This window comes from Thermobia domestica, chromosome 1 (assembly GCF_964235325.1).
Source record: "Thermobia domestica chromosome 1, izTheDome1.hap1.1, whole genome shotgun sequence".
Lineage (NCBI taxonomy): Eukaryota > Metazoa > Arthropoda > Insecta > Zygentoma > Lepismatidae > Thermobia > Thermobia domestica.
Window position 1 is genome coordinate 192,551,824 of NC_137454.1, and position 18,267 is coordinate 192,570,090.

At 35.3% G+C, this 18,267-nt stretch overlaps 1 protein-coding gene across 2 annotated transcripts in view; it reads right to left on the reverse strand.

Annotated features, from left to right (window-relative positions):
- LOC145692361 (BTB/POZ domain-containing protein 2-like) overlaps nucleotides 1-18,267 on the reverse strand; it is a 125,167-nt gene that overhangs the window by 94,177 nt on the left and 12,723 nt on the right. For both annotated transcript variants that reach the window (XM_081767667.1, XM_081767661.1), the window contains exon 3: nucleotides 7,689-7,822. In XM_081767667.1, the coding sequence (XP_081623793.1) occupies nucleotides 7,689-7,822 (134 nt within the window). The remainder of the gene's footprint in view (nucleotides 1-7,688; nucleotides 7,823-18,267) is intronic.

Below are 18,267 nucleotides of genomic sequence, written 5' to 3' on the forward strand. Positions count from 1 at the left end.
TCTGTCAATAATGTTCACGTACTCCACTCAGAAAAAAAAAAAAAAAAAAAAAACCCTCACATGTTTGTATTGCCACTTAGATAACATAGTTTCGAGAACAAAAATATTTCCTTCGTACGACAGCACTCTAATATGCTAGAACCGTACACACTGTAAACACAACATTGCAGACAAGTATAATGCACATTATATTCCACAATACACCATTACCCAGGGTACAGTACTCGCGTCTTTGAAGAGACACTTCACTATATACAATCACTCGATATCGCTACTGTCAATATCCTCTACCCCTGCGTGGTTCGCGTTGTCATTGTTCCATTTTAGAGACCTATAATATCCGTGGTGGATGGGTGGAATGTAGTTTAACATGCTCATTAGATTATCATACTTAGGTTTCTGAATAGGTCTTCCTTCCGGTTACTTGGATACCAAAACCATATCTTGCAGAGAGCGCGGTCGTCCTCTTGCTCGCTGCAAACTTAGAGTAGTCCAAGGCTCACATGTCGAGTATGTGTATTTTACCTGGACTAGTTGGCTGCCTCTCAGAAATTTCATGCTAGTCGCTGCTCTCATATTAAAGACTTTTCCATCTTCTGTTTTCTTGCGAAATGTCAGAACAGATCGCAACGCTGATACAACCTTCATGTCTTCTGTTGTCATTTCGATGACTTGAAATGGTTTCTTTTTGCGCGCTGTCTTTATCAGAGTGGCCCATTGAGCGGGGGTGTACACAGATTGTGTTTTCCTCTTCGCTCTCTCAATAATACCGAAATCAGCATCGCAGGGGAGAAATGTGTGGCCAGGAACCAAAAATCTATGTTCTATTGTCTGGAGGTCGGTGACGGCTAACAAATACAGCCAGAGTCCCATAATGACAGAATTTTTATTTTGCCCGACGCACGAATTACTATACACTATTAAATTACGTCTGTTGCGAATATCCTCTGGTAGGTGCATTATCACTCGAAGAATACAGCTTCCAATTTCATCACTACCACGAGAAGCGACAGATTCTGGCCAGACACACGTAACTGCAGAATCATCATGACAGAAATGGAACCCAAAACAATATGTCCATAACTGCCGCAAATAGAAAACAGTTTCCGTGCTTATCATCGGTGTTGGAAGTGCTTGTTCCAGATCTATAGCAACAACTATAGTGCTGCTATTAATGTATTTGCATCCCTGTTTTGCATTTCTCAAAGATTGGTAGGCTGCTTCGGCTTTACGAATGTGCATATGATATTCAGATGGTTTAGGTTCTACATGTAGCATCGAATCACAAGTTTTACATGTGTCGGTGTTTGGCATTTTAAATGCGATGTTAAATTCATTATTGAACACATATCGATATGTATGTAATTTCACTGGACCGATTTCTCTTTCTTCACATTGTTTTACATACAAATCGTACATTTGTTGCACAGAATGCACAGAAACTATATATGAACGTTCAGGGTTTGCAGCTCTGCTGTAGTGAGAACGGTATCTTGGAAACGATCTAATATGATTCCTGACAATATCTAGTTTTTCTTCCGAAATAGCATGGGGGCGGTTGTGATGTTTACCTCGACAGTCTTCTTTGGGAAAATGCAATGGTTTGGTAGGCATATCATTTTTATGTGTTCTCGATTCACCACGGGAGATACGCAGTCTACGTTCAGTGATACCATGGGCATTGCAGAATGCTTGCTTGCATGCATTAACTTCCATTCCTGATGATGAACGAAGAACATAATGAAAAGTATTGGCGCGCCTGGAGACATTTACATTTTTCCTGTCTTTAATGTACACACGTTCACATTCTGACCTCCTGATTAGCCCAAATAGATAGGCATTTTGAGTGTTGAAATCTTGCATGTTGTAAAACGAAATGAAAATATTATCTTTGGTTTCAGAATCGATATCCTTCATATATCTACAACACTCAGTTTTACAACACCTCACATCACTTCGCATTTTATCCGGTACTTGCTTACCTGTGCGTCCAACGTAACTCTTTCCTGCGTTCCTCTTACGCTTACGTTCATTATCCTTCCATTTGTCTTCGTTTCGTTGTCTCTTTCGTGGTTTAACAGGCGAATTTTCCAGACTAGAATTACCTTCAACGTCCTGCACAGCATCCATTATTACTTTCAACACCAACATGTATCAGCGGTCACACTTGGTTGATTTCTAGACTCACAACCAATGACAGATAGTGTTATATCACCACAAACTCACAATATAGCTGGAAGCGGGATATGTCATTTTTCCACTAACATTTTTGACACAAAAAATTCCTCATTTTCGTCCTACGCTTATGGGATCCACAGTATACGGAGCCGAGTCATAACACTTCTTCTCAATATACCGGATAGTTCCATGTATCCAAATATGTAGATATCTCGATTTTCCAAATTTTGTGGGATACGCCCCTTTTCCACTAAGCCCCTCAAATATGTTGTTGTAGGAATATAAATTGATAACGAATTCGTCCGGTATTTCTTATAATGTTAGTACGTGTATAATCGGCAAAGACATGTATGTGGCAAATTTTATGTCAAAAGAGCAGTAAATAAGAACAATAAAACGAAAATAAAACTTTCTTGTCCATTTAGCAGCATTTTGTTTTACTCATTCTAATTTCCGTATTTATAATTTTATCCTATGAAATTTACCAGAAATATACATTTCTCTATTATACACATAGTATCAGTATCAGTATTAAAAGTACCCTGCAAAATCATTATCAAATTATATTCTTACAAGAAGACAGTTATATATATGCGACGATCATTTTGGACATGAGTGTACATAATTTTGCTCAAAATCCTTATATAATAATTACTGAACGAATCTGCTTTTTCTAAATTGTCCTCAAAAAAAGGGGATAAACCAAAATGTACACAACTGCATAAAAAAGTATTGTTGCATTCCTTTAAAAATGAAAAATGACCCAGTTTACAATTAAAAGTATACTATTTCAGTATGCGAAACCGTACATGTGTCTGTTATATGTAAATTCTGAATATTACACACTGCTAAAAATCATTTTCTTCCCTTTCAAAAGTCTGGCGATCCTAATACGTCATAAAATGAGAACACAATGGCTATAACAATTAGGGGGAAGAATTCCCTGATTCTAACGGTTTTCCAGAACATTTTTTGAACTATTTCCTGACATGTAGTTAGCCAAGCAGACTTTCCCAAGTTCATGGAAAAATAAGATAAGAAAACATGACAACAGTGATATATAAGTAATATACGTATTTTTCCCCTAATCAACTAGAATAATGGGTAACTATAAAAACAAATACAATGTTTTTACTGTGAAATTACAGAACACTTACCTAATAAAAATTCCTGCACAAAGCAAGAAACTAAATATGTTCTGAAACTTTAATCTTTAACTTCAGTCATATGATTAAAGCTTCGTTACATATGAAAGGAAAAAGTCACAGTATAACACTTATCAAAAAGGATAAGTGTATGTTTAGTATTAAAAAATTTTAAAAAAAAATCTCGCTACTTCCATTTTCCTTTGAAAAGCCCTGCACTCTCACTTACTATTGAAATTAAATAAAATATGAATTTTCTTTGGCCAATTGCGATCTTTATTTAGAGCTTCAGGATTAGAATTTCCTACATAGGGTTGCCAGAATATGGCCTTCTAAAGTAAGGTGAGTGGCCAAGATTTTTTAACAAGACTGTACATAAACTGAGTGTGGAATATTAACGAAATATCTTTAAAAGAAATATCAATAGTATTATGTAATTTACTTCACTTCTTCACATGCTCTATTTCCTTATCAATACCTTACATATCTTCCACCATTTTAGTCTTCTTAGCTTTAAGCTAATTCGGAATTATCTTTATTCTCCTGTTCTCAGCTTCCTTTTGTTTCTTCTCCGTTCTCTCATCGTTGATTTATTACTTCTGCAAAATGCTTACAAGCATTTCGTGCATAATGAATGGTGAATTTACTTGTGGATGGTTTCTCAATACCACCAGAGAAAGCTGCTGAATCGTACAGAGGGCTGCGTACTACTGAAGTTTGTTTTCTTAAATTATCTGGTGCGCATGGAACACTGATCGAGTCTTCATTCTAGATTTAAATTTCCACGAGAAAAAATCAAATCCATTTTAACAACTTCTCTTAAAATCATTGTATTCTGGAGTATCTTAAACCAATTTTTTTTAGCCAAAAGTTATTAAAACCCTGAATAATTTTAGAATACTGAATCATAATTGTCTATAATTTGGATTCGAACAAAACTCTTCGAATTGCCTCATAACTTTATCTGCTCTATTGCCATTTAACAAATTATTATTAACTAGTTCAGCTAAAAGGGACTTTATGCGATTCACTCGAACATCGGATCTAGTATAAACATTAAAATCCAGAAACACGAAAGAGCTATACTCAATTTATAATTTAAAGGTAATTTCTCTAGAAGTTTAAGAACAAATTTCTGTAAACACTGTCTGTAATTTCGGCAAAAATCCAAACATCCCAATTCATTATTGATCCACATCGTTATTGGTTTAAAGGCAGTACGTGTAGCAAACCCAATGCCAACGTTTTTCACAAGAAGATCTTCATTTTCCACATCAATTTTGTATACATGAATTCGAAGAACTAAAAGCTTCTGGCTTTACAAAACTTTGATTTACATTTTTATATTATTATTATTATTATTATTATTATTATTATTATTATTATTATTATTATTATTAATAATAATAATAATAATAATAATAATAATAATAATAATAATAATAATAATAATAATAATAATAATAATAATAATAATAATAATAATATTATCACAACCGATAATGTATCGTAAAGAAACGGAAATCATTGTAAGATTCAGTAAGGAAAGATTCCACTTCTGAAGCAAATGATTTTTTTTAAAAAAATGTAAATTTACGAATAATTTCCTTCGAGTACACTTAACACGAACTGATAACTCAAAGAGCTAGAAACTCTCTTATCCTTTCTGACACCTTGAATACACAACAGAAAATATGGATAAATGTCAATGGTTCGCTCAGTAGCACTACTATAAGCCAATACGGAACAAAACTTTATTGTAAAATTTTCTGAGCCTCTAGTGATTGTATTTGGTACAGCATGCTGGGAACATCCTTAAGTAAGTTATACAGAGCTCTTAGAAACTCAACGATTCTCCAGGCTGTTACCTCAACTGCAGCCTTAAATGTTCCACGCAAAATAAGTAACCCACAGATTTTGGTATCAAGTTTTTTACAGGGTCATTCGGCGACATCTTGATATCGGACATGAAGGTATGCAGAAATTTAAAATTTACATTGGGGCCATCCACTGAAATTTGAATGATCCTCCATTCATTTCATCAGCTTGTAAAGAATGAAGATAAAAATAGTTCCTTTGCATCATCATATGACATTCCTTTAGATCATATGTTGATTTCATCGGGAACGAACCTTTAAAAAATAACTGAACAAAACATCATCGCTTCTTGAACAAATTCAATCAAACACAGCGATCGAAGAATATTGTGGCACTAACCATCGAACCAGAGTATATCCCAGGATTGGCTGGTTTAAACCAGCTGTTTTTTTTTTCCAAAAAAAAATGGTTTAAAGCAAACAAAAAAAGAACGAAAAATGCTTTAAATCGTGTGAACTTCATGGTGACGTCTCCACATATGAAACCATCTGCATTACGTTTATGTACATTTCACATTTTAATCAAGGGGTCCCGTGTTCAATTCTCGGTCGAACCACAACCCATCTTTCAAGTGTAAACTAAGCAGCGATTCGAGGTGTCCCTTTAAGCGAAAGTCTTCTCCGTGATAACCTTGGTATTTCATAAGGATGTTAAGCCTAAACATACCAAACGAAACCAAATTATATATTTCTACTTGCCTGAATGCCTGTTGTTAAGCCAACGTTGCTTAAATATATTGATAGAAATTGGCAAAATTTATCAACTGCCTACGCAGCTTCCAACATCAGCTTGGATTTGACTTTGTTTTAATTTTATTGAATGATATTTACATACCAAATTTGTAATTTAATACCTCAGATTTAGCGTAGTGATTATGATACGTTAACCTTAAAATTTCATATACAAATACATTTAAAGTAATAACAGGATTTTCCCAATGGCTAAGGCGGGAGTTTCCCAATTTATATATAATTGTATAATATCTTTACTTGTGTAACTGTTTATCTTTTTGTCCTTCTGAAATGACTCTTGGCAATTATATTAACAACTAGGCCTATGTAAAGATCAGTACAACGTATTTTTATCAGGAGTCCTTCGTGAGTGAGTCGGCAATCGCATTTGTGACCAATTAGTCCCGGTTTCGTGTCGAAATTGACAATTTTTCTTGGATGAAGCCGAGAAGCGATTTGGATTACGCTTTAAGCTTATGTGACCCCTTCCAGCATAACCTTGTTGTAGCATAATAGCACCAAGGCGAAACAAACTAATTTTGCCCATATCTAATATAAATACATAGAGTAAATTATTTAAACCAAAAAAACTTGGTTTAAACAAAAATCCGGGTTTAAACCCAAAAAACCTGGTTTTTTTGGTTTTTTCAATAAAAACCATGGTTTTTGCCAACCCTGGTATCTCCACATCCGATCATTGGCGAGCAAGACGATGCCCCAAGGCCGAATGACCATTCTGGATTTGTGAAAAGTCCACCGTAGCAGAATCAACTATTCCAGACAAGAGTCAGGTCAGCACTGAGTTTCCATTCTTGAGATGTGTTAAGCGTCGCCCCTGGCAGTTAAAACAGAATGATCTGTCAATATATTAGAAGCACTTTTGGTTTGAATTCATTTGCGCCAGGACAACTGAGTGATAGTTTGTGAAAGTTATCACCTTTAAAACAACAGTGAATCATCAAAGAACGGCCCCGATATAAGAAGTAAAGTGCTCATATCTTTTCTAAGTTAATTTGCTTTCTATTACTCTCCCTCTTTTACCTTCCACATCATCTAGTTTATTATCCACCACTCTATAATTATTGTCTTTCATTTATGCAAACCTCAGCATAACCATTACAAAGTTACATGCGAGATCGTAAGCTTCCATTCTCATTACATCCCTTGATTTTGATCTATTTTATGGTAATATTAGAACAACTTTGGAGCATCCATCTGAAGTAAACAAGCTGACATACACAATGTATCGGCCATCTGCACCATATACATGAACCAGTAAATATGAAAGGTAGTAGAAAACTCTACTTGCAATAGGAAATTCCAAGCTGGAATTACGTATTAACGGATCTTCAGTAATTTATTTCTCACAGCAGACGAATAATGAGGTGTCTCTGTACTGATCTTTTTAATATTATTTTTGAATTAGTGAAATGTATTATTAAAATGTACTTCACGTTAGAGAAATTAAGTATGTACTGTAATCGCGTATGTACATAAAAATTGCGTACAGAATGTAGTCATGTAATGTTACAGAAACTGCTAAAAAAATCTAAGGATATTAATATCTGACACCAGATAGCTATTTCAAAATACGTAATAATGTAACAGGTTCTATTACAGACATTAGCCTATGATATAGTTTACATACTTTCTATGCAGTAAAATTCACAAGAGTAACTTATTTTCGTATAGGAAACAATATCAGTAATAGTAAGAAGAAATCAAACTTACAAATTTACGATTGAGCATTACTTACTGTAGCATCTTTTTGAATATACTAGGTCTAACATCTTCTATGCACACTGTCTTCGATTCAGGCAAAGATCCGTAAAACATGGTTTCAAACACAGGACTGAACATTGCAAGGATCATTTTGTGCGCTCGAATTATCTACAAAACATTGAAAAAAAAAAAAAATGAAATTGCAAGTATAGCTTCTAAATATGCCTTCAAGACTAGTTTCGCTTTTCCTTAAGGCCCAATTTTCTTTTGTTTCTTTAACAAGTTTTCAAATTTCCTTTTATACTATACTAAATAGTAGTTCTAACAATAACTTAAGGATAAAAAGATCTCACTTGCATCCAGGGAGAAAAAAAAAATTCCAACGGTTTCATTGATCTCTGGCAACTACGAGTATTATCAATGCCCTCAACTGCGTTGCTAGGCGGTCAACATGTGGAATCCACGGAAGGAAAGCAATACGGTAAGAACCTATCACGTTGATAACATTGATAAAGTTGCATATGCGACTGCACGGTAAAAGTAGGGGGACAAGGCATTATCTGAATATTTGTATATCAATCTTAGTTTTCCTAGTTGTTTCTAACACCTTGTTTGATAAAAGGTTGTATAATAGGATACTATCTTTCTCAGTTAAAATACAGAATTCAAAAATAGGCCTAAATTGTGCAGACAATAATGTTTTTCTTTTTTCTTGTTTTCTTATTTAAAGAAAGAAAAGCGAACGAAAAGGGTAACATTGTTGGGCCTCCTAGTAAAAAAAGAAAGTTTCTTTTTTTTTTTTTTTTCACCGCGAACTGGTAACTGCGGAACATCATAAATGCTGTAGGCAAAAATACTAGATAAGGTAGAAGTTGTTTCTTATTACTCTCTTTTTAATCAATATTCCTTCCTGTTAGAAAGAAGAAAAGACATTTTAGGAACTGTCGATTTTTGTGCAGTTAAAGAATAACTTGTAAAAGACTTTTTTTATTGCGAAATTTTCTCTCAATTAGCCCTTGTAATGAAAGTACGCTGGAATTGTTACGCTCCAATATAGACGTGTTCAAATTATTAGACTCAACATTCAGTTTCTGAATATTTTACTGTTCTTACAATATTACATCAGAAAACGCGTTTGAACTTAGTACAAATTACTGCTCTGCAACTCTGTTATAGTTTCTTGTGGTCATGGCGCATGCTTTGCAATATTAATAAAACAAATGCGTACGTGACATTCAAATTTAAATACTATACAGTGTGTGTGTGTATCTGAATTGGAAACAAAAAGTGAAATGGAAAACTTACAAGAAAACGATCTCTCACACAGACTAATATTTCGTACGAAATCCGTTATTCTTTATTAAGTCTTTTATCCTTTGTGGCATACTATGTACGATTTTGGCACATTTTGTCTTCAACTCAGCATCATAATACCACAAATTGTTGATCTCCTCGATCAATTGATGTTTCGTTGTAATATGCTTCTTCTTTAGCTTTTCCTTCATGAAGCTCTAAGGGTTTTCAGTCGGGTTCATATCAAGACTACAGTCCGGCCACGGAAGAACACTAATTTCGTTTTTCTCGAAGAATTGTGTCATAGATTTGACCCGGTGGCATGGAGCTTCATCATGCATAAAGATGAAGTGTGTGTCATCAAACCAGACTTCAGTCTGGGGAAGCAATACTTTTTGAAGAACTTGTTAGGTATTGATTTGTCGTGCTTCATTGTTCCCTCTTTTATATACAGTTTCCCAGGCCCAAAGATAGACATCATATCTCGACCATGACTGAAGTAGGACGCTTCACGATTTGTTGTAGGCATTCCAACTTGAATTCCTCCCCAGGTCGACGTCGCACATGTTGTGAACATTCATCAGACAAAGACACATGATTCATCACTTAAACACACTATTTTCCAATCATCAGCAGTCCAATGTTCTAGGCCTCGCGTCCATTCGAGGCGATCTTTTAGACATGATTGGAGTAATTTTTACTTTCTTGACCTGAGTGCTTTTATTCCCCCAGCACAAAGAATCCTTCGAATATCTTCAGGCGAAATATCTACACCATACTCAGCCGTTTTTTTATGATTAAGTCTCTAGAAGTTGCGTTTCTATTTCCCAGAGCCAATTTTTTTAGTTTTCTGATACATCTTAGCGATAGCTTTGGTTTTCTCCAGCATTTCCCAACCCTATTTTGTTGATACATTTGCTTCTAGCTCATTGCAACGGAGATTTTACTCACAGATTTTTGCCCTACCCCAACTCTAATAGCAATTTGTTGTTGTGTATATCTTCCTTCCGCCATAAGTGTTTTGACAACTTCCACTTTACGCGCACTAAGGTGTCTGGCTTTTCCCATTGTGCCGCGATTACAGGACTTCACAGAATAAAAGATTAATACACAAAACACGTCACGATCACTTTAAATTGACCCATTCAAACTGCTGAACGCTTTGAATGTCGTAACTGCTTAGGACTGCAACCACAATACTTCAGTTTGTAACTTTTTGATAGAAACCATAATAGCTGTCTACAACTGAAATACCACTTTCAGAACTCCCTCCCCTCCACTAATGCCATCTGCTATTCAACGGTGATATCACCACTTCAACTGTACAATAAACAAATGGATCCTATGTTGGTGGTTAAACAATTACATTACATGTTCTAGAACTCCGAAATTAGGACTACAACATCAACTTTGCATTTTTCGAGCGTGAGTCTAGTAATTTGAACACGTCTGTAGGTTAAACTTTTAGCCATTTTCTGTAGCAATTAAAACTCAATTCCTGTAGCTTTCTTAACTCGACGGGAAGACAAATGTACTCACGCAACGGCAAATACTATATGGCACCATTTTTTCTACGAACCAGTAATACATACAAATACTACATTTCCAAATGAAACTATATACATTAAGGAGTCACTTCAAAAAAGTGAGGGAGGCAACTGCCTCCTACTACCCCCTAATCGTCGTCCCTATAGGGTGTACCATTTATCTTGAGATGTACTTGTAACTCTAAAACCAGTACGTAAAAAAATTTGAAATTTTGTATGATGCAAATATCGGCAGTGGACACGGTTTGAGATACTCTGCGCTACTACTAGGTTAACAATGGTGCCAACTAGTGTTGTAAAGGCCTGGGAAAAAACAGGAAAAATTGAAATTTTCGAATATCTTACTACATTATGCTTTTAAAATGAAAACTATTTTATATTTACTAGTTTACAGTTAAGATCATTGAGTACTTATATTTCTTGTATTAGAATAGGGAAATTTTGTTGCAACAAATATATTTGTACCAATCCTTCAAAGTTAGCACCGTGATAGAATGGAGTTAATGGCTACAAAAGATCATAAAATATAATCCTAGTTAGATTAATTAATATAGACGCATTTAAATTATCTTAAGTAATCATATAAAGTTATCGTTTTATGGCAGGGAAGTGTTAAAATAACAGGGCCAGAATCATTTTAGTTAATACCAGTATGTTAAAATCAAATTATATTTTATGGAGATGCGTATTCTCCTTGTGCTGTGTAAAATTTCCAAAAATTTTGAACCCATTAGAAAAAATCTTCTGTTCGGAAATATTTGCAAAACTCGAAAAATATAATTTAAAAACTATTTCTTCGACCGATACTAATCTAATTTGCTGTAACGTGTTTGCTGCATATATATATAACGTATTTTGCTAGCAGGAAAAATACTCAAAGCAACAGGTTTTAATTTTACTTTTTAGTTTTCTGATTTCTAATAAAAATCCCTCTTTATTATTTGTAATTATATTTTTTGAACATCTCAAAAAGAGAGATTATCTTATTTACATATACACACATACACTGCACAAGTGCGTAAACTTGAGCAGCGACAAATATATTAAAGAATTTAACATGTGAAATTGCCGTTCGTTATTATTAAAGACTAGCAGAATACCCGTTCTTCGCACGGGGAGAATAAGTTTAATTTGGGTATAAAGGGCACCAAAACTGTCACCAATGAACTTAGGGACCCCAAAAACTATGCATTAGACACTAATATCAGTCATTTTCAATTACTTTTACATGTCACTCTTCCCCTTCAGGAGTAACTAATGGGGGCTGAATTTGGATTTAAACGGCATCGGAAGTGTCACTGTTCATCTCAGCCACCCCGAAAACTATGGATTCGACACTAATATCGGCCATTTTCGATTACTTTTATATATCCACCCCTTCTCCCGCCCCCAAGCTGTGGCGCTGAATTTGGATTTAAACGGCATCGGAAGTGTTAATGTTCCTCTCAGGACCCCCAAAACCATGTATTCGACTTTAATATTGGCCATTTTCGATCATTTTTATATATATATTTCCCTTCTCCCCCTTCCCCAAGTTACGAGGATGAATTTTGATTTAAACGGCATAGGAAGTGTTACTGTTCATTTCAGCGACCCCAAAAACCATGGATTCAACAGTAATATCGGTCATTTTTGATCATATTTATATATCCCCGCCCCCAAGTTGCATGGATGAATTTGGATTTAAACAGCATCGGAAATGTCACTGCTCATCTCAGCGACCTCGAAAACTATGGACTTGACACTAATATCGGCCACTTTCAGTCATTTTTATGTGTACCTTCCCACACAACTGCGGGCCTGAATGTGGCTTTAAATGGCATCGGAAGTGTTACCTCAAAAACTATGGATTCGACACTAATATTGGTCATTTTCGATCATTTGTATATCTCCCCCACGGTGCGAATTACGGCCAGGGATGAGGGGAAAAATCCCCATCTGAAAGCTTTTATTCTTGGCTGAAAGTAAGAAAAACAAATCCCAGGGGGGATGCTATTTTCCTCTCCTATCCTCAGTTATATTTCTTACATCATTCAAATTCTTCAGTTCAATGTGCTAAACGTAAATCCGTTTGTACATTGTCAATACAAAATTCATTGTATAAAGTAATTTTAACTCATAGCCATCACTTAATTCTAATAGCTTGTGAGGTAGTGTATGAGACTGATAGGATCTGCAATACTAGTTGAGAACTGACTGTGGACCAGCGCGACACAAATGTGAACATCTAACGACTGAAGACTAGTGTACGTTGTATCATTGTACTGTGTGCTTCCGCTGCTTTTGTTGTCAGCAGGGTTGGCACGATTATATCAAGTTGGTTTAAACTTAAGGCTGTGTCCAACACTCGGAATGCGATAAGATTTCCCTATATAATAACGTGGCATATTTCTTTCCAAAATTTTATGAAAACTATTTATTTTATAAAGTTCAAAATTCGGCCAAATATTTGTTAGTATTAATATTGCATGTTCACTTTTACTTTTTCTTGCTAAAGTAATATTAGAGCGCGCTAATTAAAAATTAATTTTCTTCCATTTAAAAGCTGTTTAAGATATTGGCTGCATTTTGCAACAGTGTAGAACAGCAGTTAGGAAGCTAACCAGGTAGATTTCTTCCATTCTCTGTCCCCGCTAGGTCACGTACGTGAACTTAGGGTTGTCCGCGGAGAAAAAGAAACCGATGGGATGCAGATTGACAGCAGATAACAAGAGCAATGTCTGTTTTCTCTCTCTTCATAGATCGGAAAGATTTCCTGGATTCTTCGTAAACATCTCAGTGAATAGTTACCTGTACAGGCATATTGCAGCTAACAACATACGAAAGTTTCAGAAAATCTGTCTATGTTGTTTTCAAGTGAGGGAAGTCTTCATCTTATAAAATTAGTTTCGAACTGTATAGCGTAAAGGAAACTCACTTATTTGTTGCACCAACTGAGAAAAATTTGCATATAGATCAAGGAGAAGTCTTAGGAAAAACTAACGATATATGAAATGCTGGTACTTACTATCTATTAAGTATATTCGTATCAAAATTGTCTAATAAATCTAGAAATGAGTAAAAATAAAGAACGGTCCGAACGATTCTTTTACTATATATATTTTATTTACATATCTGCGTTTTGAGTGGCATCGAGAACCCAATTCTTTGCCTTTTTAAAAAAATCAAACTTGAGACTACAGGGGCCTACGTCTCAAAACTACTGGTCTTGTAATACAAGTGTGATACTTCTCAAAATCAAATATTTTACACTTGAATATATTATTAAAAAACGGCAAACTAAAAATGTCAGCAACAGTACTTAGAAATGAATTTTTACTATTATTCTAGTATTTCTGCTTCATGATATTTGATGGATTCTCAAAAAAATATTACAAGACGAGTAGTTTTGAGAAATAGACCGCTGCTGTGTTAGAAACACACACACAACTGACGAGTAAATTTAAATGTATTAATTAATATTTATTTTAGAAAACGAAATGTCAGATGGAGCCGAAAGGCCATTTTATACCGAAACATTAATAACAAAGACAAGGAAATGTGGAAATCAGACAGAGCATACGTGGGAAGTATATCATCCTGGTGATACTCGCCTGGTGGGACAGAAGAAAATCGTGGGTTAACATTAATAATAAAAAAATGCTTCTTGATATCACTTATCGATTTTGCTCTATGGAGCTATGGATTTGGTTTTAGTTTGATTTCAGCTTAGCGTACCGTTCAGCAGCGAGGCTATATGAGACGTGGACCTACAGCGAGGGAATACGAACCACACGAGTTCCTGCCGGAAATCGAACCCGGGTCTCCCGCGCCAAAGACGCGTATGCTATCCACATAGGTCCGAGGGAGCTCTGGAGCTATAGGGATCAATATTGAAACTAAAAGAGTGAAATTGTTTTACCATTTCCGGTTTCAGTAGAGAGAGATAGGTGAAGATGGTATTTTTCTTGAGATGCTCAATCGATTTTCGAAAACTGTCGCTATTTACTACCAATTTATTTTTATGGCGATCAATGTTAAAACCGAAAACGGTTTATTCCTACCACTTCTGATTTCAATACAGGGTTAACGAAAGAAAGGGAACTTATTTTTGAGACGTTTGAATTCCCGAAAACTTCTCGAGCTCTCTGACAGTTTTTATTCTATGAAAATCAATATTGAAACCGGAAATAGTGGTAAATTTTTACGACTTACGGTTTTAATAGTGAGATAGGGGTAGAGGTGGTAAATGTTCTTGACGTTGAATCGATTTCCCAAATCCTCTCGTCGCTAGTTATTTTCATCTTTGATTTATGGCCATTAATGTTGAAACTGGTTGTGGTCGATTTTTACCACTTACGGTTTAAATAGAAGGTTGTTGGAGGAGACGGACATGGAACCTATTCTTGGGGTGCTGAATGGAGTCCACAGAAAACTGCTTCACGATATATCTTATCGTCTTTGCTCTATGAAAATCAATATTGAAACTGGAAGTAGTAGTAAATTTCTACCAGTTACGGTTTTGATAGAAAGATAGGGGTAGAAATGATACATTTTCGAGAGACGTTGAATCAATTCCCTAATCCTTGTCGCTAGCTATTATAGTTTTTGATTTATGACCCGTAAGTAGTCGATCTCTATCACTTCCGATTTATATAGAAGATTGACGGAGGAGATGGAACCTATTCTTAGGACGCTAAATCTATTCCGGAAAATCCTTTTCGATATCTCTTACCGCTTTTCGTCTGATACCTGTCAACATGCAGAGCCGTTCTATTAGACTTCCGATACTTATGCATAACATAGTTTGGAAGTATAATAAATCCAGATAGAAGAAATATTATTCATCAAATTTATTTTCGTGCAGATTAAGAATCTGAGAATTTCAAAAATTCTTTTACATCAGTAATTATGCCATGGAGAATAACGGGGACCACGGTGGTTCAGTGGTAGAGTGCTCACCTCTGGTGTGTGTTGTCCCAGGCTCTATTTCAGCTCGCGCCAAGTGAGTTTTGTGGTGGACAAACGCCATCTGCGTGGGTTTTCTTGGGGTTCTCACGTTTCTCCTACTTTCTTCATTACAGCATTTCGTTCATTCTTATCATCACAGTCTCCTTTAGCGTATCCGGTATAACAGTGGGACGTAAAACTGAAAGATTTCATTTCTAAATAATAACCTAATGCATTCTACAGTGTTTTATTCCTGGCTAATAACCAATAATAGCGTACAGATTGATGATATGCTTGGAGATTGATATGCCATAAAATCGATTATTCATGCAAAAAAAATGCACCAACATTTGCCAGCTGGTCACTACAAGTAAGAATGATATCTGCTTCGTTCAGATAATGTTCCTCATGAGACGAGACGAGACGAAAAGTAAGGTTTTCTCGTCTCGTCTCCTAAATTTAATAGGCCCCGTCTCGTCTCGATCCTTGAAGACTTCTTTCGCTCTTGTCTCGAAATTTTATTACTCCGTTTTGTTAATGTATGTTTAAAAAATTATATCTTATTTTTTTCTTAATTTCAACTGTATGTTTAAAAAATTATATCTTATTTTTTTTCTTAATTTCAACTAAGAGTTTTCACAACCGTTCTGCGTCACGATTGTTACACGAATAGTGTGATATACGAACACTTAAACCACACTTATTATTGGAGTAAATTTTGTAATGACTTGGATATTTTAAACGTAGATAAATTCTCTTCATTGCTTTCGTACCATCATTTGTGTTGTACGCATGATGCGAAAACGTAATAATGGAATTATTCCTGGGGGTATTGGCCCCATAGCCCCTGAATATGCCACTGATCAAAACATATTTTTTATAATTTTTAGTCCATAAATGCAAGTTACCCTTTATAATTTTACTAAATACGTATGTTCATCGCATTGTTCATATAGAACAATATCATGGTGATGGAACAAACTTTTTAGTGCTGTATCTCAGTTACATGAGTTACAAGTTATCCGCCTACATAAATAAGTTCTTCGTTTCTGAGTTAACAGGTTTTATCCGTAAATTTTCCCAAAAAAAAGTGTCCACCTCATTCTTGTTCTGTCTCTCTATTTAATTAAATTATATGGTGAGCGTGAAACGTGAAGATCTACTTCCGACGCGTATTTATAAGCCCGAAACTAACGACTTACCTATCTTTCTTTTCCTCTTTAAAAATTAATAAAATCACTTATGTTCTGTCTTGTAATATATATATAAATATAATTGAAAATCACTATGTGACTAAATCTCCTGAACCGCCCGACAGATCTCGATCAAATTTCTAACATGAATGAAGTTCGAGGCTGGGCTGGTTTTAGGCTATTCACTTTGATTGTAGAACTACGGGGAGGGGGTGGAGGAGGTAGTATAAAAATAAATAAAACCTTATAACTCCTGAACCACTCGACCAATCTTGAACAAATTTTGAAGAGAAGACAATTCAAAAGAAGACTTGTTACAAAATACAAGTAAAAAGATGTGTAGGTAGATAAGATTTTCTCATTTCTCACAGCAGCCAGTCTTACCTCCCGCAAGCTTTTGTTCTTGCGACCATATGGTCAGGTTGTCAACTAACATAACTTCGAAGATATGCATTCTCCTCATTTTTAGAAAAACAATCTTATCTCACTTCGTAACTTGTTTCCCTCCCCTACCAGCTTTTTGAAGATCAGTGAAGAACAATGGCGTGAATGGATTAGGTATCTGCACCTCCACGAACAGGAAAAGAAAGCCTGCTTACAACGCTGCCATATTTACTTCTAAAAAATAATTATTATAAACTATAAGAGCTAGTTTAAAAATAAAAAAGTGAACATGTAGTATTGGGGTAGGTTAACATCTGGAGAAAGTTTGAACTGCATAAGACAAATAGTTTTCATAATATTTTGGAAAGAAGTTTACCATGTTATTACATAGGGATTGATGATCCCAGCTCCAAACGTTAGACACGGTCTTAATGTTTCTTTTTTAGTTTATCCCCCCCTGGAAAAATCCCCTAATTCGCACCCTGATCTCCCTTCTCCACCGCCTCCAAGTCTCGACGCTGAATTTGAATTTAAACGGCATTAGAAGTGTCACTGTTTATCTCAGCGACCCCGAAAACTTTGAATTCAACATTAATATCAGTCATTTTCAATCATTTTATATATATATATATATATATATATATATATATATATATATATATATCACCCCTGCCTCGTCCCTAAAGTTTCGGCGTTGAATTTGGATTTGAACTGCACCGGAAATGTCACTGTTCACCTCAGCGACCCCGAAAACTATGGATTCGACACTGATATCGGCTATTTTGATTTTTATATAAGTCCCCTTCCCCTCCCCTAAGTTGCGGGCCTGAATTTTTATTTAAACAGCTTCGGAAATGTTACTGTTAATCTCAGCAACTACGATTTGATACTAATATCGCTCATTTATGATCCCCCAAGTTGCAGTGCTGAATTTGGCTTTAAACTGCATCGGAAATGTCACTGTTCATCTCAGAGGCCCTGAAAACTAAGGATTCACACTAATATCGATCATTTTGTATCATTTTTATATATCTCCCTCATCCCCCAGTTTGCGGGAAGTAAAATGATAAAATTCATCCCAGGCTCGAACCTCATCTATGTTGAAAATTTTTATCGTGATCAGTCTGGTAGTTGAAGAGTTGTTAAGTTACAGATATAGTCATTTTCATTTTTATATATGTAGATAATTTGTCGCACTAGAAAACAGGTACATACAAAATTTTGTACATAAAGTTTATATTAAGGTCTGTATTTGAATATTAAATAA